We start from the raw sequence: 20,268 nt of genomic DNA, 5'->3' as shown, positions 1-20,268 counted from the left end.
TCGTTGTTCTCTACTTGTTCGAGCGATATCTCCGGTATGAATGACAGTATGAAGGTGATCGGGGCGGTTGTTTGGTTATTTGTTTGTTTAGATGGATTTCTTTTTTATGCTTGTTGCTTGGTTGTTGCTTCTGTTTGTTCGAATGCATCTTTAGGAGAGGGTCATTTTGGCCTGTTGATTCAGCATCGACGTACCGAACGATGAGTATACGAACAGGACTACGAGAAGGCGACTTCACGAGCGCTTTTTTTTTCCCTACTGTCAACAGGTGGTTTCATTGGAGGACCGGAAATATATACAAATATAAGGCGGGAAGCCGTAGCTCTTGCTTCTTGTGGTGCTTGATTACTCGCTGCTTTAGTTGTGTTTGTGTCGACGTCTGGTGAGTGTGCGAGGCAATCTTTCTTGCGTTCTGCCTTTTCCTTGAATATATTCCCGTCCCTCGAATAAAGCCACCAGTTGATAGTCAGCACTTGTTTTTTCGTAGTCCTGCTGTCTGCACGGTTTGTTCAAGTTGCAAAAAAATTTTCCATACTGCTGTACACGACGACAAATTCTCTTTATGACTGCATTTGCGCAAAGAAATTGTAAGCCTTCAACAGCTCACATTACAGATGTCGTGCATTTGGAACGGTTCCCTTCTTCTCATTCCTTTTTTTTTCTTACATTGCAAGAATGCCGAAGAAATGTGAAAGCCTGTTTCATTCAAGTATATTTTAGAAAATACAGCTACTACGGCGACGGGCGCTTGCAGACGTTGGTGCTGGGGTCACACACGAGTCCGGGCTTGCATTCAGCTCGCAAGGGCACCCCGCGCAAAGCAGAAAATGGGCAAGGCTGGTCCACATCTGCATATACGTTTTGAAAGAAAGCATTTTTTTTTTTGTCCTGTTTAGCCTTCCGACGTGGAAGACTACGGATTAAAATTTGACCGCCTACATGTGGTTCTTTGCCGTGTATACCCAAAACGCGGTACACAATCGAGAGTTATTGCATTCCGCTTGCCAAACACGTTTTGAAAAATTGTAGTAGACGCTGGAACGGACATGCGTGTCAGAGGAAAACAAGGTCCGATATAACCGGCCTCCCCGTATAGTGCGAGTATCTAAGTTGGGAAATGCAACGATGGAAGAAAAAAGCTATATTGAAAGTACCTATGCACAATGCATAGGTACTTTGAAGTAACGTATGTTTCACGTTACTTCAATACGTTTATCGCGCAAGCACTTTTCTTTTTACGCATGGAAAGCGAAGATCAAACATCTCTTTTTTCTGAACGACTTGGCCGCTTGCCAAAGCAACGAAACGCACAACATCAGGACGAAAAGGGTTGATCAAATACGCGAGGCACAGGAACTACACGGTGCATTGTTATCCAAGCCACGAGCGCAAAGCACACCAGTACGAGGTAACTCTGCCGTAATGCGCAGACGCTCGTAGGCAATATCAACGTATACAGCTACTAAGCACGCTTTCTCGAAAAAACAAAATCTTTTTCAAATTTCTTTTTTTAGACCTGTCGGCTCTGTGCTGTAGCTGCAACGCAGCAGTGCCGGCTGTCTGAAAGAATACAGGCTAATAATAAGAATGATAATAATAATAATAATAATAATAATAATAATAATAATAATAACGTACATTGAAATATGCTGGCGATTATAAAGAGCAGCCGACTCGCGTTGTTGCCTTACTTGACACGTACCCGCGAGAGGGAATCGGACAAGGTCCTCAAATAAGACACAAATTCTTCCTACCCGATAACTTAATGGCCTACATTCCCTGGGTTTAAAAAAAAAAATGTTGGTTATGCATACGTGCGTACGCATTTTATGCCAACAAATAGAAACTAGTATTCGTGCCCGCGGAAGCGTAAATCGCTCGTGGGGGGGACGGGGCAGTATCTGCAGCCTCGACTCGGCAAAAAGTACAAAAAAATCAGAATAAAACAAAACAGCACAACAGTAAGAACCGCAATTACGTACGTGACTGAAATAACACAGCAACACAATTATTAAATCCAAAGTATGTAACGAAAATGAAATAAACCAATGTTAAAGAAATAAAAATGAAACGCAGCAAGCAATGACATTCCGAAGGGGTCTTTTGCAAAACATATAGAAGCATAAAATCACGAGTATATTGTGCGCCAATAAGTAACCAAGATTTCACACCGGATTTCAATTGTTTTGCACACTAAAACATTTCCTCGGGCCGCTCATTAAAGTAAAAGGGTACATAAAAATCCCAGCATCTTTTTCCATAGTGCGGCGAATATATCTTCAGAAGTTTGTAACTGCCCACGCTCCTGAAAGCTCGCGGTTTGCGTTCTGAATGTTTCAACTTACTGGTGAAATAATTCCTTATAACCACTACTAGTACAAATAAGTGATGAAACGTTATAATAATAATATTTGGGGTTTTACGTGCCAAAACCACTTTCTGATTATGAGGCACGCCGTAGTGGAGGACTCCGGAAATTTCGACCACCTGGGGTTCTTTAACGTGCACCTAAATCTAAGCACACGGGTGTTTTCGCATTTCGCCCCCATCGAAATGCGGCCGCCGTGGCCGGGATTCGATCCCGCGACCTCGTGCTCAGCAGCCCAACACCATAGCCACTGAGCAACCACGGCGGGTTGATGAAACGTTATCAACTTCAGCAGCTATCATTTGTGAAATGGTGTCTAATCCATCACAGTTTGTACCATACACTATGTCATCCGACAGCCTATGCAATATTTTGTCAATTTGTTGAGTTCGTGAACGAAGCAAGAACCATACGCAGTAATACCGTACAGCAAGATAAATTCGCCCAAAGCTTTGAATACAGTTTTTACGCAGACGAACGGAACTGTAGTGCTTAATTCGATGCAATGGGACAGAAAGCAGCCGGAGACACTTAATTGCGCATATTCTACGCGAGCATAGCAGGACATTTTCACACGGAAGTACATTCCCAAATATCGAACGGTAGGGTAGGAGGCTGTCGGTAAAGGTCGACATCCTTTAGTAGATGAGATACCATAAAGTACAATAGATTCTCTGAACTCAACTCTCTTGCGGGGATTTCTGAAACTGTCCAGCGTATCTCTTTTTTTTTTTACTTTAGTGACACGTCTATTTTGTTACCCGATAGCCAATCAAAGAGTTCCTCAACATGAGCCTGTAATAAAGTCAAAGTATGACGGTGCGACTCAAGAGGCACATAACGCTGTATCGTCGGCATACTGCAAAGGCCTTGCGTTTAACTTCAGATCAGCCAAGTCGTTCATACATATATATACATACATACATATATACATATATACATATACATACACATATATATACGCACATATATATACACACATATATATACGTGTGTGTGTGTGTGTGTGTGTGTGTGTGTGTGTGTGTGTGTGTGTGTGTGTGTGTGTGTGTGTGTGTGTGTGTGTGTGTGTGTGTGTTTGTGTGTGTGTGTGCGTGTGTGCGTGTGTGCGTGTGCGCGTGTCCGTGTCCGTGTGCGCGTGTCCGTGTCCGTGTGCGTGTGCGTGTGCGTGTGCGTGTGCGTGTGCGTGTCCGTGTGCGTGTGCGTGTAAAACAAAAACGAGCCCAATGCGGACTTTGCGGTGCACCATGCGTAATGTGCTTGAAGTCACCAAATTCGTCCTTTATTTTAACAGTATGGGGGTGACCAGTGAAATAACTAGAAAAAAAAAGCTTGATACAATCCTTTAAACCCAACATTGTCACATTTTTTGAAGCGTAATTAGAAAGCGTTGGATTTATAGGACCTTACCAGCTGTGTATTAAAGATATAAATCTACAACTTACATTATATATATATGTACATACATGTTGAATATGTCAGCCTCCCTCTAGCAATGATCAATCTGACATGCTTCCTTTCGGGGACGACCGAGGGAGCTTGCACCAGCAGCAAAAATAGAACTGCCTTTCTTTTTTTTTTCATTCTAAATTTTGTTACGGAACCCTGGTGTGGGGAACGACGACGAAAAGCTATTACGAATTAACGCTTCTTCGGGAAAGAGTGCTGCTACTATACTGCAACCATCGGGGAAATTACGCAAATTTATGGACAACTCCATTACTCTAAAAGCTTATATGCTTCAAGCTGGCCAATTTTTTTTTTTACATGAAAGTATTACAGTGTACATATAATAAAATAAATGTACCCTCGGAATGAACACCGATGCCCTATTCGACAATGCTTACACCAGGAGGTTAAATAAAACTCCACGGGTAACGGAAGCTAATATACCTACCGACTACATCAGCTGACGACCGTGCGCAAAGACTGTCAGCCACGTCAGGTGGAACCTCAAGCAGCCCAATAACCGTTGTACGATATCCCAGAGTGCCATGACCCATTTGCAAAGTCGTACGCTCCACGATTTCCAAATGCGTTACACAGAGTGAAGAATCACGCGCGGGCGGCGACATAAGAGGAAGTGCTCTCGTGTGGCCGCGGATCTTAAGAGATCTCGCGGAGAAAATCGGCACCGCACCGAATCTAAACCTTATTCGGAGGCCACAACGAGAGCTTCACTAAAGACCGCCTCCCAACAGCAGCCACATTTCGACCACTGAAACCGCAGAATCGCCATTCAATAGATATAGTTACGAATGAATATGACGGCATGGTTGCATTGTTTTTTGATTTTCTTGAGGCATAAAATTTATATCTTCATCGCAAGCTAGCAGAGCGCTGTCTAGCTAACGGATGTTGGCTAGCGGCAAAACGATCCTCCGCGCTAGCTGGGCTTACTATAGTGGAGAGCCGGCCATACAAGGCTGCAGACTAAGCAAACAACCACTCGTACTCACTTCCCAACATTTTCTTGTTCTTTAAGATACGTATGGTAGCTTACTCACTCACGCTCACGTCCGCGTTACATCATCGGCACTCACTCGCGTTCCTACCGGCGCCCATTCGCACTCACTCACGCTATAGGCTCGCAACTGCTCGCAAGTCACGGCCCCGGGCGCTTGCGTTCGTATATACTCACGTACTCACACTCGCCAACAGTCCCTCACGTTCATATACTCACGCCCAAGCCAACACCTATAGCTCTAGAGCTGGTGTCGCCCGAGCGCACTAACCTGCACTCGCCCCTTTTTTTCTTGCCCACGTTGTGTCACAATCGCCGGTAATCGCTCACGTTGCACACACGCGGCCACTCGCGCCCTTTGTATAGCTATTTCGCAGTCACACTCACGATTGTGCAGCGAGTATGAGTCAGTGCACTCGAGAGTTCGCCGACCTAAAGGCGAGACAGACGACAACCACGACAAGACAAACCCTTCAGGGGGGGTGGGGGGGGGGTGGGGAGGGGGTAGACAAAGAAAGATTCGCTCGAAAGCCATGCGCAGTAGCCCGCTGCAGAAGCACGCGAACACGCTGCTGCGCGCTGGGTCGCGGGTGCGATTCCAACCGCGGCGGCCACATTCCGGTATAGAGACGTAATGAAAAAAAAAAAAAAAAGAAACGTTGGCTTATCCTGCGTTGTGTGTGCATTAAAGAATCCCGGGTGGTGAAGATCGATTCCGGAGTCCCTATTACACCGTGCTTCATCATCAGCCTGGTGTTAACAGCGCAAAACGTAGAAGGGTGGTGTGGGTGTCGTTCGTGGTGTCGTCGTCTCGTGCCCCTTCTACGTTTTGCGCTGTTGACACCAGGATGGAAAACACACAAGCCCAAGCTGCTAATCATAATAGGACCGCTATATTTTTTTTTCTCGCCCGTAAAATTCTAGAACTCAATTCTGACCACGCGTACAAAGACAGTTGTATCGTTCTGCACGAAAGTGCACCCTTTACAAAGCAATTTAAAGCGGTGTAGAACGTTACCTATCCAGCGGATGCAAGCTTCGCAGCACCCGCACACACTGCCTTCGGTGCTAAGGCGTCCGTGGCAATCCTCGGCTTTGATCTGCGGACAGTTAACGCTGTCGCAGTAGTTTGGCGGGCAGACGATGGCGCAAGCAGCCGACACAAGCAGCAGGGCTCCGAACAGTTTCAGCATCATGATGTCGACTCGGGATTTGAGTCGGTTATCCTGCAAAGACGTAAGTGGGTTCCAAAAAAAAAATGTGTGCGTTGGGCCTGCGGCCTGACCTGCTTGGCGATCAAAAATCTGCCAACTGGCGCAACAAGGCCTGTCTACTCCGATCCATGACGTCACGCTACCTGGCCAGAAATTTCCGTTGACTAGGCTGGCGTGATGAAAGCGGTGACGTCAAAATCACTGTTGCCTACTCGAAGCATCCCCATTAGATTATATGGCAGTCGGGCCAGGTAAAATGACGTTATGGGTCGGAGTGAAAAGGCCTTGCGGCATCTAGGTGGTCTTGACTGGAGGCACTGCGTAGTCAGCGCGCCGCAATAAAGCACAGATAACCGCACACACATTGACTCTCGTTACCACAAGTGCTCGGTCGAGGATACCGCGCGAATGGTTGTTTGCATTAGTGATGCAGACACAGGGTTTTTTTTTTTCTCTATTTCACCTTTGCGCTAAAGCCTGCAGCTGCCTGAAGACCTGACCCGCCTTAGCGATTGTGTGTTGCCGTTTTACGATTGTGTGTTGCCGTTTTACGAATTGTGGCAGGTGGTACACATAAATACTCTATTCGTCTGCTATAGGCTGTTTCCGCTGTCGCCTGCTTCGGGTTTTAGCGGAGAATAACCGCACTGACAGAGAGAAATATAAATTTTATGTAATTGGATCCCGGGGTTTTACGCTCCAAAACAACGTAATCTTCCAAGATTACGAAGCACACCGTGGTGGCGGACTCCAGGTTAATTTGACCACAAAGGTTCTTTAACGTTCACCCTATGCACAGCACACAAGCGTACAGGCTTGCATTGCGCCCACCGCTGCCACCAGTTTGTTGCGGCTCGAGGTGGCGCTTGGGCCAGGAACCCGCCAAGCCTGTCGACGTGTACGTCCGGTAGTAGGAATGAGGGAAAATGAGTTTACATTAGTTACACTGGCTCCACATACCCACACCACGCCAGAGCATAGTGAACGTCCGAGTTCACATCGGAACACGTCAGCCCCACTGCACCAAAGGTCTCCGTTTTTTTTTTTTTTTAAATACCGCCGTCGTCCCTGGGTGACTGGACTAGGGAATCTGACGACTGTATCGCGGCCAATCACAATCGTCGAATGCCCCCCCCCCCCCCACCATCGGAATTCGGCCGCCGTGACCAAGATCGAACCTGCAACCTACAGCTCACCGGGGCGATAGCCAATGAGCTATCGCGACTAGTCAAACAAAAAACTGCAATACGATATAAGTTCAATATATTCAAGTATTGTACGTCGAATAAGACACACCCGCCGCGACATAGCTTATAATGGCTATGACATTGTTCTGCCAAGCTCGAGGTAGCAGGTTCGATATCCGCCGCGACGGCCACATTTTGACGGTTGCGAAATGCTCAAAAAAAAAAAAAGCCCGTGTACAGATTCACGTAACGAATGCCAGGTGGTTAAAATTAAGTGCTCTACTACAGCATGCCTGAGTGGTTTTGACATAAAGAACACCAGAATTAAGCTTTCTTTTTTTCGTGCTAAATTTTGATCTCTAGGGCTTCTCTGTTGCTGCTGGATCAAAACGCATAACCACTCACCTTGAGCTTGTTGTCGACACTGCCCTTCCTGACAAAACGGTCGTTCGCCAACTGGCCGACGTAGCTTTACAGACCTGGCTCTTAAATGTGTTATGCCGTCGAGGGAGATACGGGGAGCCCGAGAACGCTGACGAATCCGTCGACACGCCGGTTCGAGATAAGCCGCTAAATAGAACAGTACAGCTTTGGCACATGGCCACTTAAAGTTAACAGAGGAAATTAATGCGGCATTCAGTTCCTCTGAGTGACACATGGGCGTCAAAACATGCTGCAGTCAATTGTATCGTCGGTGTCACGGCCATCCTCCGGGCTATAGGATGCTTATCGCGATTACCAACCCCCTCTCTTTTTGTGCGAAACGTGTCCGGCTGTTCCGCGTTATCGGGTGCACGGTATGCAGCATCGCACTGCTATATGCACACATGTTGTCGCCTTGAGCAAGTGTGCGTTTTTTTTTTTTTGCGTCGTTCAGCGAAAAAAAAAACTCAAGGTACCGGCGGGCGAAGGGATGTCTCGAAAGGCTCTATAGCAAAACCCGCATTTTCAATGAAAACTCCTTGGGTTTTACGTGCCAAAAAACAACTATCCGATTATGGGGCACGCCGTTGTGGGGGACCTCGCATTACCTTTGACCACGGGTTCTTTAACCAGCACGCATTGCTCGGTACAAAACGCCAGCGGTTTTCTTTATTTTTTTGGGGGGTGGGGGGGAGGAGGGCGGTGGCGGAGTTTATCATCATCATCATCATCATCAGCCTGGTTACGCCCACTGCAAGGCAAAGGCCTCTCCCATACTTCTCCAACTGCCCCGGTCATGTACTTATTGTGGCCATGTTGTCCCTGCAAACTTCTTAATCTCATCCGCCCACCTAACTTTCTGCCGCCCCCTGCTACGCTTCCCTTCCCTTGGAATCCAGTCCGTAACCTTTAATGACCATCGGTTATCTTGCCTCCTCATTACGTGTCCTGCCCATGCCCCCCCCCCCCATTTCTTTTTCATGATTTCAACTAAGATATCATTAACTCGCGTTTGTTCCCTAACCCAATCTGCTCTTTTCTTATCCCTTAACGTTACACCCATCATTCTTCTTTCCATAGCTCGTCGCGTCGTCCTCAATTTGAGTAGAACCCTTTTCGTAAGCCTCCAGGTTTCTGCCCCGTACGTGAGTACTGGTAAGACACAGCTGTTATAAACTTTTATCTTGAGGGATAATGGCAACCTGCTGTTCATGATCTGAGAATGCCTGCCAAACGCACCCCAGCCCATTCTTATTCTTCTGATTATTTCAGTCTCATGATCCAGATCCGCAGTCACTACCTGTCCTAAGTAGATGTATTCCCTTACCACTTCCAGTGCCTCACTACCTATCGTAAACTGCTGTTTACGGGGCGGAGTTCGCCCCCGTCTGAATGCGGCCGCCGCGGCCCGTATCGAACCCGCGACCTTGTGTTCAGCAGCGCAACGCCACAGCCATGCACCGAGCTGCCGCGGCGGATCTGTTTTCAATGAAGACGTTTCCGCCACCTTTGCCACTTTTTAAAGGGGGGGCATCAAGTTTACTGCACAAAAAAAAAATTCACTCGTTCACATTTTGAATTCGTGTGAAAGGCTTTTTCCTATCCAATGTGTCACGGCGCCGAACCATTACCTGGCGAAGCATACGGAGCGCGCACGTATATCAGCACGCTCTCGAAGTGCAACGGAAGGCATCCGAAGACACCTTCCTCCACTTGAAATCTCGTCTAGTGATCTGGGCGACCCTCCGAGCTTGAGTGTGCACGGTCCTCATCACATATAACTTGCACCGTGGAGTCCGGCTTTGGCTACCCCGCGGAACCTGTTGTAAGTGACGGAGCTAAAGAGCGGGCCCCTGAGGTCAATATTTGAATAAATACCGTTACCGCCACCATGCATTCGGGTGTTCTCGGCGATACCAATTATAGGGGCCCTGGAGGCGCATTTCGCGCCACCTAGCTGTCACGGTGTCGATGCGCATGCGCAGTCCGTGCGCGGAGGTTTAAGAGGTCTCCGAAGACGCGCAGTGCGTTTGGCTGCAAAAGTGAGTGTGCCAATTGGACCGCGCACCATGCATGACGCCCCGCGCAATCGGTTCTGCCGTAACCTGCAGGGCAGCGTATCTTACGCAGCGAAGCTGCTTATGGTTAGCCGATTCGTCCGTCCGTCTGCCGTTTGCACGCCGAAAGCTCCTCCGGCGCAACCTCATGCGCGAAAAAAAAGAAATAGAGGCGCGCGACTGGCTGCGCCAATAGCGACGTCCTTGCTCTTCGTCGCAGTCGAGCACGCGCGCAGCAGTTTCTCTCCGGCTCAGGAATGGGTAGGCCATGCGTAATGCGTACCCCTGAGGAGCAGGCAGCTTTCGATCAGCAACGCCGTGAGCACAACCGGGAACGAACTCGCCTACGCCGTGCTGATGTTGCAGCCCGGGCACAAGAACAGGCTCGTGCAGCCGAGCGCAAGCAGCAACTGCGCACCGAAGATCCAGCAGCCTACTAAGCCGTCGTTTAATGAACCATCGGGATTAACCCAGTGATAAACACTGGGGCCGCACGTTTCAGCTTCGCTGGTTAACCATCTGTGCGGAATGCTTGGGCGGTGACTTTTTTTTTTTTTTTGCTAGAGTCTGAAGACCGTGGGTTTACGAACTTTCATGTTCGTGTATAAATCTTATGGCGCTAGCCTTATAATATACTCTGAATGTCGCAACGGGGTCGAAACGTTGGCTCTTTTGCTACTTTACAGGGTTGCTGAAAACCCACAAATATGCGCTTAGACTGTTACGTTTATGTGGCAATGTGTTTTTGTAGCAAAAGTATCAAAGGCATCCGGCCGATAAACTCGACAAGATGTGCGCAGCGCAGTGATTTCCAATACCTCGGTACTCCAGCGTAAGCGATGTGATTATCATATTTCCTTTTTTTTTTTTTGCGATTACATGTTCGGCGGGCTTATCTGTTAGCAACAAAGGACTCCTTTTATTGGGAACACGAGCGCAATGTTGTAAGCGCAGGCTGATAGGCACTATTTTCTGTCTGAGACTGCCCCGAAGCCAATGAACCTGACACAGAATGTGACAAACAAGGCCGTTTCTCGTGGTATACCTTTTCAAGTCCCGAGCTTGCGCGTGGGCCGTTAGAGACGCGCTGAAATCATGGCGCACAATCGTTCCTGCGTTTGGTAGGCCGTCGTGATAAGGCTATGCGGCGTTCGCTACAACCGCACACCGAAGAGCGATGGCACCTCGTAATAAGCCGCATAACGTACCTGTAATTGAGCTGGCGCGGCGGCTGCTTGGACGTATAGAAAGTTTACCGTGTACAGTCGAGCAGGGGCCTCACTCTTGTAAGAACCGCGCCCCCAACTCGGCAGTCCAAAATTTGGAGAGAGAAAAAAATGTTCGAAAACACTAAACGTGGCATGCTGTCTTCGGAAAGGGTTGTGAAAGGCTTTTAACATCACAAAGCATATATACCTAACGCCGCCAGTGGTGCGATGGATGACGTCATCTACGAGGAGCGCTGCCGAACCAAGCCCAAGCAAGCAGCGGTGACAGTGTTGAGGATAGACGGATATCAGTAACGTGCGTGCCTAGCGGAAAACTCGGCAGACTCGACTGGAGTTGACGTCTATATATCCGTAGTGCGAAGCATTCATGATTTGTAGAGAACGGTTGTACGAACAAATGTGAAGCGAGCGCTTATGTAGGTAATATATACGCAGTGTGTTTCACGTAACTTGAACCAAGGGTTTAAAAGAAAGCCGGCAGATCCGACGCCCTGTGGGAATCGATGTTATGTGTAGCAGTGGGCGGGGAGCCCATCAAGTTAACGAAACGACCATGAGAGCACTAAGACGTAGGCGGCTGTTTCATGGCCTACATGGCATTCATGTGATGACGCTTCATTTATGTTCGTCATACAGTCTTGTCATACTATGCCAATTTTGATACATACCAAGTCAACGAAACGACTATAGATAGATAGATAGATAGATAGATAGATAGATAGATAGATAGATAGATAGATAGATAGATAGATAGATAGATAGATAGATAGATAGATAGATAGATAGATAGATAGATAGATAGATAGATAGATAGATAGATAGATAGATAGATAGATAGATAGATAGATAGATAGATAGATAGATAGATAGATAGATAGATAGATAGATAGATAGATAGATAGATAGATAGATAGATACAGACAGACAGACTGACTGACTGACTGACTGACTGACTGACTGACTGACTGTCAAAGTCGCAAATGTTCGCCAAGAAATGCTTTGTATTTAAAATTGATTAACCGCAGCTGGATGAAACCGAAGACATGCGGCTTGCCATCATGTGGAGCTCCTTAGATTATGTATCTATGCAGGCAATTAAAACTGCAAGCATGGGCAGAACATAATGGCATTTTGGGAGAACTTAATAATGGCTTCAGAATCGGTAGACAGTAGAACTAGGAAGCTTGGCAACAAGTATGCGACTGGCATGGTTAGCAACATGGCAACAAAGAACGTCAAACGCTAAGTCAGAGGGGCTGAGACGATCTCATGGGCAGCAGCCATGGAAAGGAAACCTGCTGTGAGCAACTACCTAAGAGGAAAAAAACGTAATCAGGAAAGAAAATTTATCATAACTCAAAGGGAACCTCCTTGCTATTCGAGAGAGGTACACCAAGGAAGAATAAGCGTGTGCTTGCTGCAGTAAAGCTAGGGAAACGAAACAACTTTTATTAGAATGTGAAGATATCTAGCCAGTTGCCTGTTTAGACTCCTTTGACCTCGTTGAAGCCCTTGGGTTCAGCGATAGCAGGGGGCAAGGGAAACAAGTCCGCAATAGGGATTAGCAAGAGGCGATTGGAGGTTTGGTGGCCGAAAAGTAGGGAGATCAGAAACAACGGAGGCTTACAAAAATTAAGCTCCCAGTAGTGGTTCAGAAAGTTTGATTCTAGGAATACTTTGAGAGAGAGAGAGAGAGAGAGAGAGAGAGAGAGAGAGAGAGAGAGTGTGTGTGTGTGTGTGTGTGTGTGTGTGTCAAAAAACGAGCGATCCAACCTTTTGTGGCAACGTACATGCTACGTGATTTTCTTTTGGCGCTTAAGCAAAGCCCGCGAAACATGATACAAAACCTCGTGACTGCGCTCACGCGCTATCTTATTGCAGCGCTCTCACCCTCGCTTCGAGCGAAAGAACCGTGCGCGCGGTCCGTGGCGGAGTGAGCGACCGCGGGACTATAGGCACCGGCTTCAGAGAGCGTCAGCCTCTCTGGCGGTGACACACGAAAAGGAAGCGCCGTCGTCCTATAGGCGATAGGCTCACAAGTGTATTATAAGAACGATAGCATTCTTTCATGCGATAGCAATTATAAGAACACTCTTGGGGCATTTCTATCTTCGCCGTCGGCGTCGCCGTGAGGTTCCATATAAAGTCCAAAGGCGATGAAACCGTCTACGCGCGCCGTATGCTGCATGTGCGAGTGAAAGCGTGCGAGGGTGAGTCGGCGATCGCGGCTCAATCTGGCGCGCGCGAAGGTGAAATGCGGACAGAAAACGCGCCGTCTTCCGCCGCGCGAAAGGCCGCGGGGGGAGGAGGGGCGGCGTTGTGCTCGGGCAGCAACTGCGTATTTCGCAACCGGGCCCAAGGGGAACTTACTATAACGCGGCTCAATCTCGCGCGCGATAGGGAGCAAAGCGGGGAGGCCGCGAAGGAGGGCGGGGGCGGCTTCGACTCCGCCAACAAGTGCGTACATTGCACGGTCGCACGCTCCGTATCTTGAAAGGGACCTACCTGCTGAGGGCTCATACGTTTGTGCGCGCTGTGTCCTCGTCGTTCTTGCGCTGAAGCGATAGACAGCACGAAGGTCACTTCGCTCGCTGCTGCTGCCGCGCGTCTTCGCAGCAGCGTTTTCATAGCGAGTGTGCGCGCTCATCGAGTGTGATGTGTTCATGTTTGCTTTTGCGCGCTGACACCATGTTCTTGTAAATTCAGTTAGTAAGCAAATGTTTCCAAGTTTATACCGCCGAAATAACTACTACCCTTACTTCGTATAGCTGTCTACTAACTTGCTAACGCAATCGATGCTTCGCTTTTCGGGAGAAACTGCGGCTTTTTTGGTACAAACGGATCACTGGGATTTCGGACTGTCGGTAAAATTATGCCGAAAGAGCACGTCCCCGTGCGAGGGCCACACCTCGCCAAGGTCTTGAAAAAGAGTGTGGCATGTATACCGCAGTACGCTACCGGCTGTGTACTTGAACCGCCATTTTCATTAGTGTAGCACGGTCTTTGAGACAACAGGTGGTTTTCAGCTAGGCTCTTAAATCTGTGCTACACGCATTGGCGTAGAATGCACGTAGGTGTGGATGTACTGTGTATGGTCATTGCATCGTTAAGTTGTGGGCAGAATTACTTCATTGCGTACGCTAATACAAAATATTGCGTATATTACATTACCATGCGAGTGACAGTGAAGTGTGCATAATGTACTTTTGTTAGCGAATTTCAATGTTCTCTTTCGCTTAAAATATTGTATTACGGCACTTTGGATAACTAATTGAAAATGTCTTCCCTCGTTACCTCTCTGTTCATAGGTGTCCAACACGTCATGGCAAGCGTACCTGCGCTTATTACGTCAAACCTCCATACAGACGGGACCGAGAGGGAGATAAAGAGAGATAATACTTTATTTATATGGTGACTCTAGACCTATTTGGGGCAGTTGGTAAGAGGTAGGGAACTATAGCATCGTGCATATGCAATATTTTTGGAAGCACATTACTGTCATTCAATATAGATACATGATATTTTTACTCATTTTATTGCGTTAAATTAAGGTTCTAAATCGTGCAGACACTATAGAAAATATGCTGGCAAGCCTCAGTACGCCCTGAATAATACAGCCAGTTTCGGCTTTGTTACCAAGCAGGTTACTGTGTCATGACGTCATGGCATAGGAGGTGGTCCCGTGATAGCAGGACATTGCGACGTTTTGACACTCACTTCGGCTTTCGTTGTAAGGGCCGATGTAGCAGCACAGCAGACGACAGAGCGAGCCGGAGCGTCAAAACGTCGCAATGTCCTGTTCCCACTCGACCGCACCCTACGTAATGACGTCACGACAAAGTTGGAAAAGAAAACGAAACTAGCTGCAGGCTAAATTATTTAGGGCACTCTGAGGCTTGTGGTGAATTTTGCGACATCTACAGGTTTCGGACTTATATATAACGGAAAAAAATAAAGGGCTAAAAATTCGTGAAGTTGTTGAATCAACGTTTCCTGCTCCTCTTCCCACACCCATAAAATTTAATATTATCTCATGCTGACTACAATAGTAAAAGATGCAGTCTGCAGTAAAATGCTAAGCGATCAATGGTGAAGCATTATGAGCGTATAAACTTGTAAACTGTTCAGCAATACAAGATATACGTGAATTAGGTTATAGTAATATTAATTCTAAATAAAAGGAAACCACTATGATAGCAAAAGACGCAGAATGCAGTGTAAATGCAATGTAAATGCCATACATGCAAAGGTGAAGAGAACATACAGAGTGTGAAAAATAAACAGTGCAGACTGTCTGCCAAATAAGATGTGTGAATTATGTTATAGAATTCATAATGAATGAAGGGAACCACTTCTTAAGACTTGCAAGCATGAAACAAAAAAGAAAGAGAGGTACACAAAAAAACATATTACGTCCTTTATTGCTGGAGCTAGGTAGCACGTCTGGTATTCGAAGTACTGCGATGCACTTATGCAAGCAATATTCATTGTTTTGAAGAGCCTCGAAGTTTCTGAAGGGCTACTTCCAGTGATAAGTATGCTCCCAGCAATCAAGATGTTTCCTTCAGCCTTTCAATTTATCACTGGTTGGCTTACCCATGTAGCAGTGTCCTTTGCAGCACAGACAACAGTTGCTCAAACCACAGAGACAATGCAATACAGTGACATCAGTTTGTCTGGCAAAGCAGTGCGAGCATCTTTAAAACAGCTGCTTCAAGCATGATTCATAGATGGTGTACTTTGCTTCACCTTTATATTCATTGGTTCCTACATCCACTACATCTGTGATGTGGCTTCTGCAGAAAAAAGGAGAAAAAGTGAAGTCTCATATCCAAAGCATGTAATCACAGAAACGAAAAGACACGAAAAACATACCCAACGTTTCACAGCTTGGGTCAGATGGGTAGAATGTTTCATCATGTGGGTCATAAGCTTGCCTGCAAGTAATGACATGATCACTGATGGATATAGGAGACAACTGGTTTCCATGCCAGAAACATAAGCAATGCTTATTGATAACAAAAAAGATACTTGGTTATAAAGTATAATATTTGTGCAGATTGTAAATGTGCTATTGGATACCACTTTTATCGCTGACTTCCTCAACTATATTCACGGACAACTTTCTGTGGCTATGAAGGGAAAGCTACAGGGGCGAAGGAGCTTCTGCGCATGTGTTACCGCGCCAAGTAGTCCACCAGCGTTTGACAGTGCTTTTGGTTGCTCAGAACAGGAGCTCAATCGACGCAGCTTCCATGTGTGACGGCTTCGCGTTTGCCCATACACGAAAAAGAAAAGGCACAAAATGAATAAACTTTTACATTCAGTTGTGTGTTCTGTCTTATTTAACTGTTGCTAATAAGGTATGTTTTCTCTTCCCCAGCTTAAACTAACGTGGATGAAAATCCGGGACTCTTTTCAGTAACGATCTCACTTGTGTGCGCTTTGCCTCCGTAACTTTCCCTTCATAGCCACAGAAAGTTGTCAGCGAGTATAGGATACTCTGTTTTTAAGAAAATGAGAAAACTTCATTGGCATATGTGCTGAGACTATGCACATTCTACTGTAAGCTTCTCAGTCTACTAGAGCAGTAAAATTACTGAAACACATACCATTCATCATCTGTGGTTAAATCCATTTCCACCTTCTGAATGTGTGAAATATCAAGGAGGTCATCAAACACAGGTGGTGCACATCCGTGAACTGGTGAAGAAGTTCGAGGAACAGATTCTGTTTGCGTTCCAGTGGTCGAAACTGCAGCTCATGTTTGTGTACCTGGTAAACACAAAGGAACAAACATGCACAAAAACAGTTTATAGGAATGATGCCAGCAAAACTCTTTAAAAATAAACTACTGCTACATGAGAGGAACCCTGTCAAACAAATGTGCACATAGAATTTAATACTCACCGATAATTCTCACACATGGCTTTGTTTGCACTCCACGTGTGTACATCTGGTTCGGCTCAGTCTGTACACTGCTACTGCAGTTAGCCAAAGCGTACAATGATGTATTACAGAGCTCAACTTCTGGTGTCATCTGTGTCTGACTGGCGCCACTATCAGCTGAGGATGATCCAATAATTACACTGGCTGATGCACATGATCCAGCCATGGCTTCAGCAACAAGCTGCAAACAGAAAAATAGGTGAAGTTTACAAAAGAGCTAGCATGGTAAAAGTCGCGGCAAGGACGTCATCACTGTCGAGATGCAAAGCGAAAACAAGGATCCGGGGTCGAAAGCCAGTTCCCACATTTCTATATCAAATTACATAACCTTCTATTTCTCATAAATTGAAACCACATGGCAGCTTATGGCTATACGTAACTGCAACGGAGCAATAAGGATGGGCTAGCGCTCGTGATGAAAATATCTTATAGGTCTACCCGACAAAAGGCCACGCATTACACTGCTACTACCACAAAAGAAATACATACCTGTACAAATAATAAGGCAGCCGTAAATAAACCCAAACACGGTAAACATGGAAATGAGAATAGCGTAGAGACCTCAAATCCACATCAACAATGCGCGAGCCATCGGTCAGTGATACTTTCAGCTAGCGTTATCTCGTGGCTTATGGGCGGGGTTCAGGGCATGTTCTCTGTGCACTTGAAAGCACTCATGCAACCGGTAGCACATGCCCGCAGTAAGCTGCACGTGACAGACGGCGGGCAATGAGTAGTCGGTGAATCGTGACAATCAGCAGTAGAGTGCTAGAGACCCGGCGCTTCTCTTTGAAGTGTAGAGAGAACATGGCCCGAGTGCACATCTCTTACACAGTGGCCGCGGCACTCGCCAAGCGTGATCTCGCAGATAACAGCACGCTAAAAAATACACCCCTGTGCATGCCAGGGGTGTATAAGATTTTTATGCAAACACACCATGGCACGCTTTGGACTCCGCGGCCCCAACCCACGAACCGCCGTGCTTCTAGCTTTGATCCTCCTGCTACCCTTTAGGTGCCCTGGAGATCCTGTGCAGCCTCCTTTATCATAATCTCAGGTGCTCCCCTGAGGCCTCCGTTTGCCGGTTACATGTGCCCTCCTGAAGCAGTGCTTGTAAAAAATTCAATCTATTGTCACGGTGAAAAAAAACAACCCGCGACTTATACAACACCAGTCAGAACCTTGCCCTTGACTTATCCGCACCTTCAAATTCGTGCGCCCTAGGGCACCTTTGTGCAAGCCTATGGCTTCAACACGCCTATGTGTCAATGCAAACGCCTGAGGTCATTCAGTTGCTTGTTTTAAGCGAAAGCTACAAGTGACATTCGTGACAACCTATGGCGATAACGGCTGCACATTTCATTAAGTGATCAGCGCTTACGTCCTTTCTTCTCCTCTTCGCGAAGACAGTACGTTCAGACAATAGTGGCTTGGAATGGTCGAAAATCGTGGGCACCGCATCCGGCTTCAGCTTCCCTGCTCGCGGCCTTGCACCTGTAGCTATGCCAAAATCCAGCGAGAGGCGCACGCTCAACTCGTAGCACTCGTCTGTAAAGTGCGCCGAGCACAGCCTCGAGTGTTCCGAAGGAGACCAGTTGGTGCGACGAACAGCGGCAACCCACTTCGCCCGTAGCCTCTTGTCGCCGGGAAACTTGTGAAGAGTCACATCGGGCGTGTTTCTAACACAACCCACAGCGCAACAGATCCTCCCCATTATGCAGCGTTGCGAAATAAACCAACTTGCAGCGCTAAATCTGGAAGAAAGCGATTTCACACGTGCGAGTACAACACAGCACGGCACGACCGCCCGACAAGGTCCCATGTGATGTCACGCTCACTGTGGCCAGCGCGTTCTGCCGCTGACGCGGGATTTTCAAAAAAGTGTTGAATTTTATACTGACTTCAGGATGAATTGCGCGATTCCTGCAAGATGCTTAAGAATTAAATAAAACACATGCTTTATCCTAAGACCATTTGTTTTCGTTTGTAAAATGACCGGACAATCCCTTTAACAATACTCAACTTTATCATTTACCTTTGCATCAGAAACTGGACGCCAGGTGGCGAGCGATGTCTAGGCGCGTTCGTGTTTCGTGTTCAATCGTGTTGAGAAGAACGAGAACAGCGAGAACCGTGTGAACGAAGTAACTCCTGTCCCACCTCAAGTTAGACAGCTTTGTATTCTACCACCGCGACTGCAGGCGACAACAGTTGCTGACTACACCTGCACGAAGCCGGCGGCGCGCAACATGGCAGCGTCCAGCAGCAGCGGGAGCGGTGGTGTCGCCGCGACGGTCCCGTCGCCCAGCGAAAGTGAAACGCCGGAAGCTCGTGCTGTGGCCATCCAGCGGAAGCTGGACAACGCTTATCGGCAGATTGTGTTCCTCGACCGCGATATCCGCGACCTGAAGCGCCTCTACAAGCGTGCCGAGAGAAACAACAGCTGCGCTTTTCGCTACAACATCCGCATGAAGGTGTCCATCGCGAGTGGCATAAAGATGATGTACTACCGCTACGCCAAGATCAAGTTGGCCGAGCTGCAGCGCATCACGAGGCAGAGAAACGCGCCCAACAGCCTGCGACGACGCTGATGGCCACTAGTGAATGACAGCGTTCAAGTTTGTCGTGGATCTTCCGTCAAGTGCAGCAGTACTCGGCCGGAGCCCGTCGTGCCGACTTCCCGAACCGTGTTTGTTCACGCTTTGCTGTTTTTATTTTTTACGTTTCTGTGATAGACTGAAGAAAGTCATAGTTAAACCACTGCGGCACGAAACGCCACGTGCCTGCTAAGCGCAGAGTTCATGCGGCGACTTGGAACTCAAGTGCGCATCAGGCGATTCCCATGGGAGGCCGCCTCAGTGCGTGATGTTCTTCGAAACCCTTGGCACGTTGAGCATGGACGAGCCACTGCAGACCTTCTTTGCGAACAGCGATGTTGGTGCTGTGCGACCTGCAACAGAAGCCTCTGAAGATGGCGTCCTTAAAATAAAGCGGTTAAGGCAACCCGAACACCACGACAGCCACCAGGGCATAGCGAAACTATCTTGTAAGGAGTCAAGTCCGTGTGACGATGTCACTCTGACCAGAGCTTAATGTCTATTCGGCCAAGCTTCTTTGTTGGTTTAACGAGTCTGTTTGCTTCACAGTTTAACTGTGCCACTAATTGTTTCGTTTCTTTTTCTTCTTTTTTCCATGAACTTCTATGTAAAATACAATGTTGAATGTTGGCTAGTCAACTTTCCCTTAGTTTGGATTTTACGATTTCAACATTCTTTCGGATATAAACACTTGCACTGTTTCTGTTTGATGACTGTTCTACCCCAGCTTTGTTGCAAGTTTATTTGCCTCTCAGTTCAACTGTGCCACCAGTTTCTCGC

The 20,268-nt window shown here is 47.2% G+C and overlaps 3 protein-coding genes across 5 annotated transcripts; 1 reads left to right on the top strand and 2 right to left on the bottom strand.

Annotated features, from left to right (window-relative positions):
* Positions 1 to 540: 540 nt before the first annotated feature.
* Positions 541 to 7,931, bottom strand: LOC142560714 (uncharacterized). Its single transcript, XM_075673006.1, has 3 exons — positions 7,639 to 7,931; positions 5,851 to 6,058; positions 541 to 848 (listed from the first exon to the last, which is right to left on the bottom strand). Exons 2-3 carry the CDS (start codon positions 6,026 to 6,028, stop codon positions 733 to 735), a joined length of 294 nt encoding a protein of 97 aa, XP_075529121.1. The 5' UTR covers positions 6,029 to 6,058; positions 7,639 to 7,931; the 3' UTR covers positions 541 to 732.
* Positions 7,932 to 15,345: 7,414 nt separating this feature from the next.
* On the bottom strand, positions 15,346 to 19,008 carry LOC142560712 (uncharacterized). Of its 3 annotated transcripts, none has more exons than XM_075673004.1 (5): positions 18,927 to 19,008; positions 16,853 to 17,072; positions 16,555 to 16,717; positions 15,818 to 15,879; positions 15,346 to 15,738 (listed from the first exon to the last, which is right to left on the bottom strand). In XM_075673004.1, exons 2-3 carry the CDS (start codon positions 17,055 to 17,057, stop codon positions 16,704 to 16,706), a joined length of 219 nt encoding a protein of 72 aa, XP_075529119.1. In that variant the 5' UTR covers positions 17,058 to 17,072; positions 18,927 to 19,008; the 3' UTR covers positions 15,346 to 15,738; positions 15,818 to 15,879; positions 16,555 to 16,703. The 3 variants fall into 3 exon arrangements, with proteins under 3 accessions (XP_075529119.1, XP_075529117.1, XP_075529118.1); XM_075673002.1 differs by lacking the exon at positions 18,927 to 19,008 and adding an exon at positions 18,273 to 18,866; XM_075673003.1 differs by lacking the exon at positions 18,927 to 19,008 and adding an exon at positions 18,273 to 18,866 and having other exon boundaries at positions 16,587 to 16,717.
* LOC142560713 (uncharacterized) lies at positions 18,968 to 20,209 on the top strand. Its single transcript, XM_075673005.1, has one exon. The coding sequence runs from the start codon at positions 19,141 to 19,143 to the stop codon at positions 19,480 to 19,482; it is 342 nt and encodes a 113-aa protein (XP_075529120.1). The 5' UTR covers positions 18,968 to 19,140; the 3' UTR covers positions 19,483 to 20,209.
* Positions 20,210 to 20,268: the final 59 nt, after the last annotated feature.

Source organism: Dermacentor variabilis, chromosome 10 (assembly GCF_050947875.1).
Source record: "Dermacentor variabilis isolate Ectoservices chromosome 10, ASM5094787v1, whole genome shotgun sequence".
NCBI lineage: Eukaryota > Metazoa > Arthropoda > Arachnida > Ixodida > Ixodidae > Dermacentor > Dermacentor variabilis.
Note: the sequence above shows the minus strand (reverse complement) of the source record. Positions and strands in the feature narration are given on the sequence as shown.

What these genes read in the sequence shown, in the direction of transcription:
- LOC142560714 (XM_075673006.1), bottom strand. Translation starts at nt 6,028, where the DNA reads ATGATGCTGAAACTGTTCGGAGCCCTGCTGCTTGTGTCGGCTGCTTGC. An exon ending in AGCTTGCATCCGCTGGATAG is followed by an intron (nt 849 to 5,850) that starts GTAACGTTCTAC and finishes ACGTATATGCAG; the next exon opens with ATGTGGACCAGCCTTGCCCA.
- LOC142560712 (XM_075673002.1), bottom strand. Translation starts at nt 18,713, where the DNA reads ATGGGACCTTGTCGGGCGGTCGTGCCGTGCTGTGTTGTACTCGCACGT. An exon ending in CGAAGAGGAGAAGAAAGGAC is followed by an intron (nt 17,073 to 18,272) that starts GTAAGCGCTGAT and finishes TTCTGTTTGCAG; the next exon opens with CTTGTTGCTGAAGCCATGGC.
- LOC142560713 (XM_075673005.1), top strand. Translation starts at nt 19,141, where the DNA reads ATGGCAGCGTCCAGCAGCAGCGGGAGCGGTGGTGTCGCCGCGACGGTC.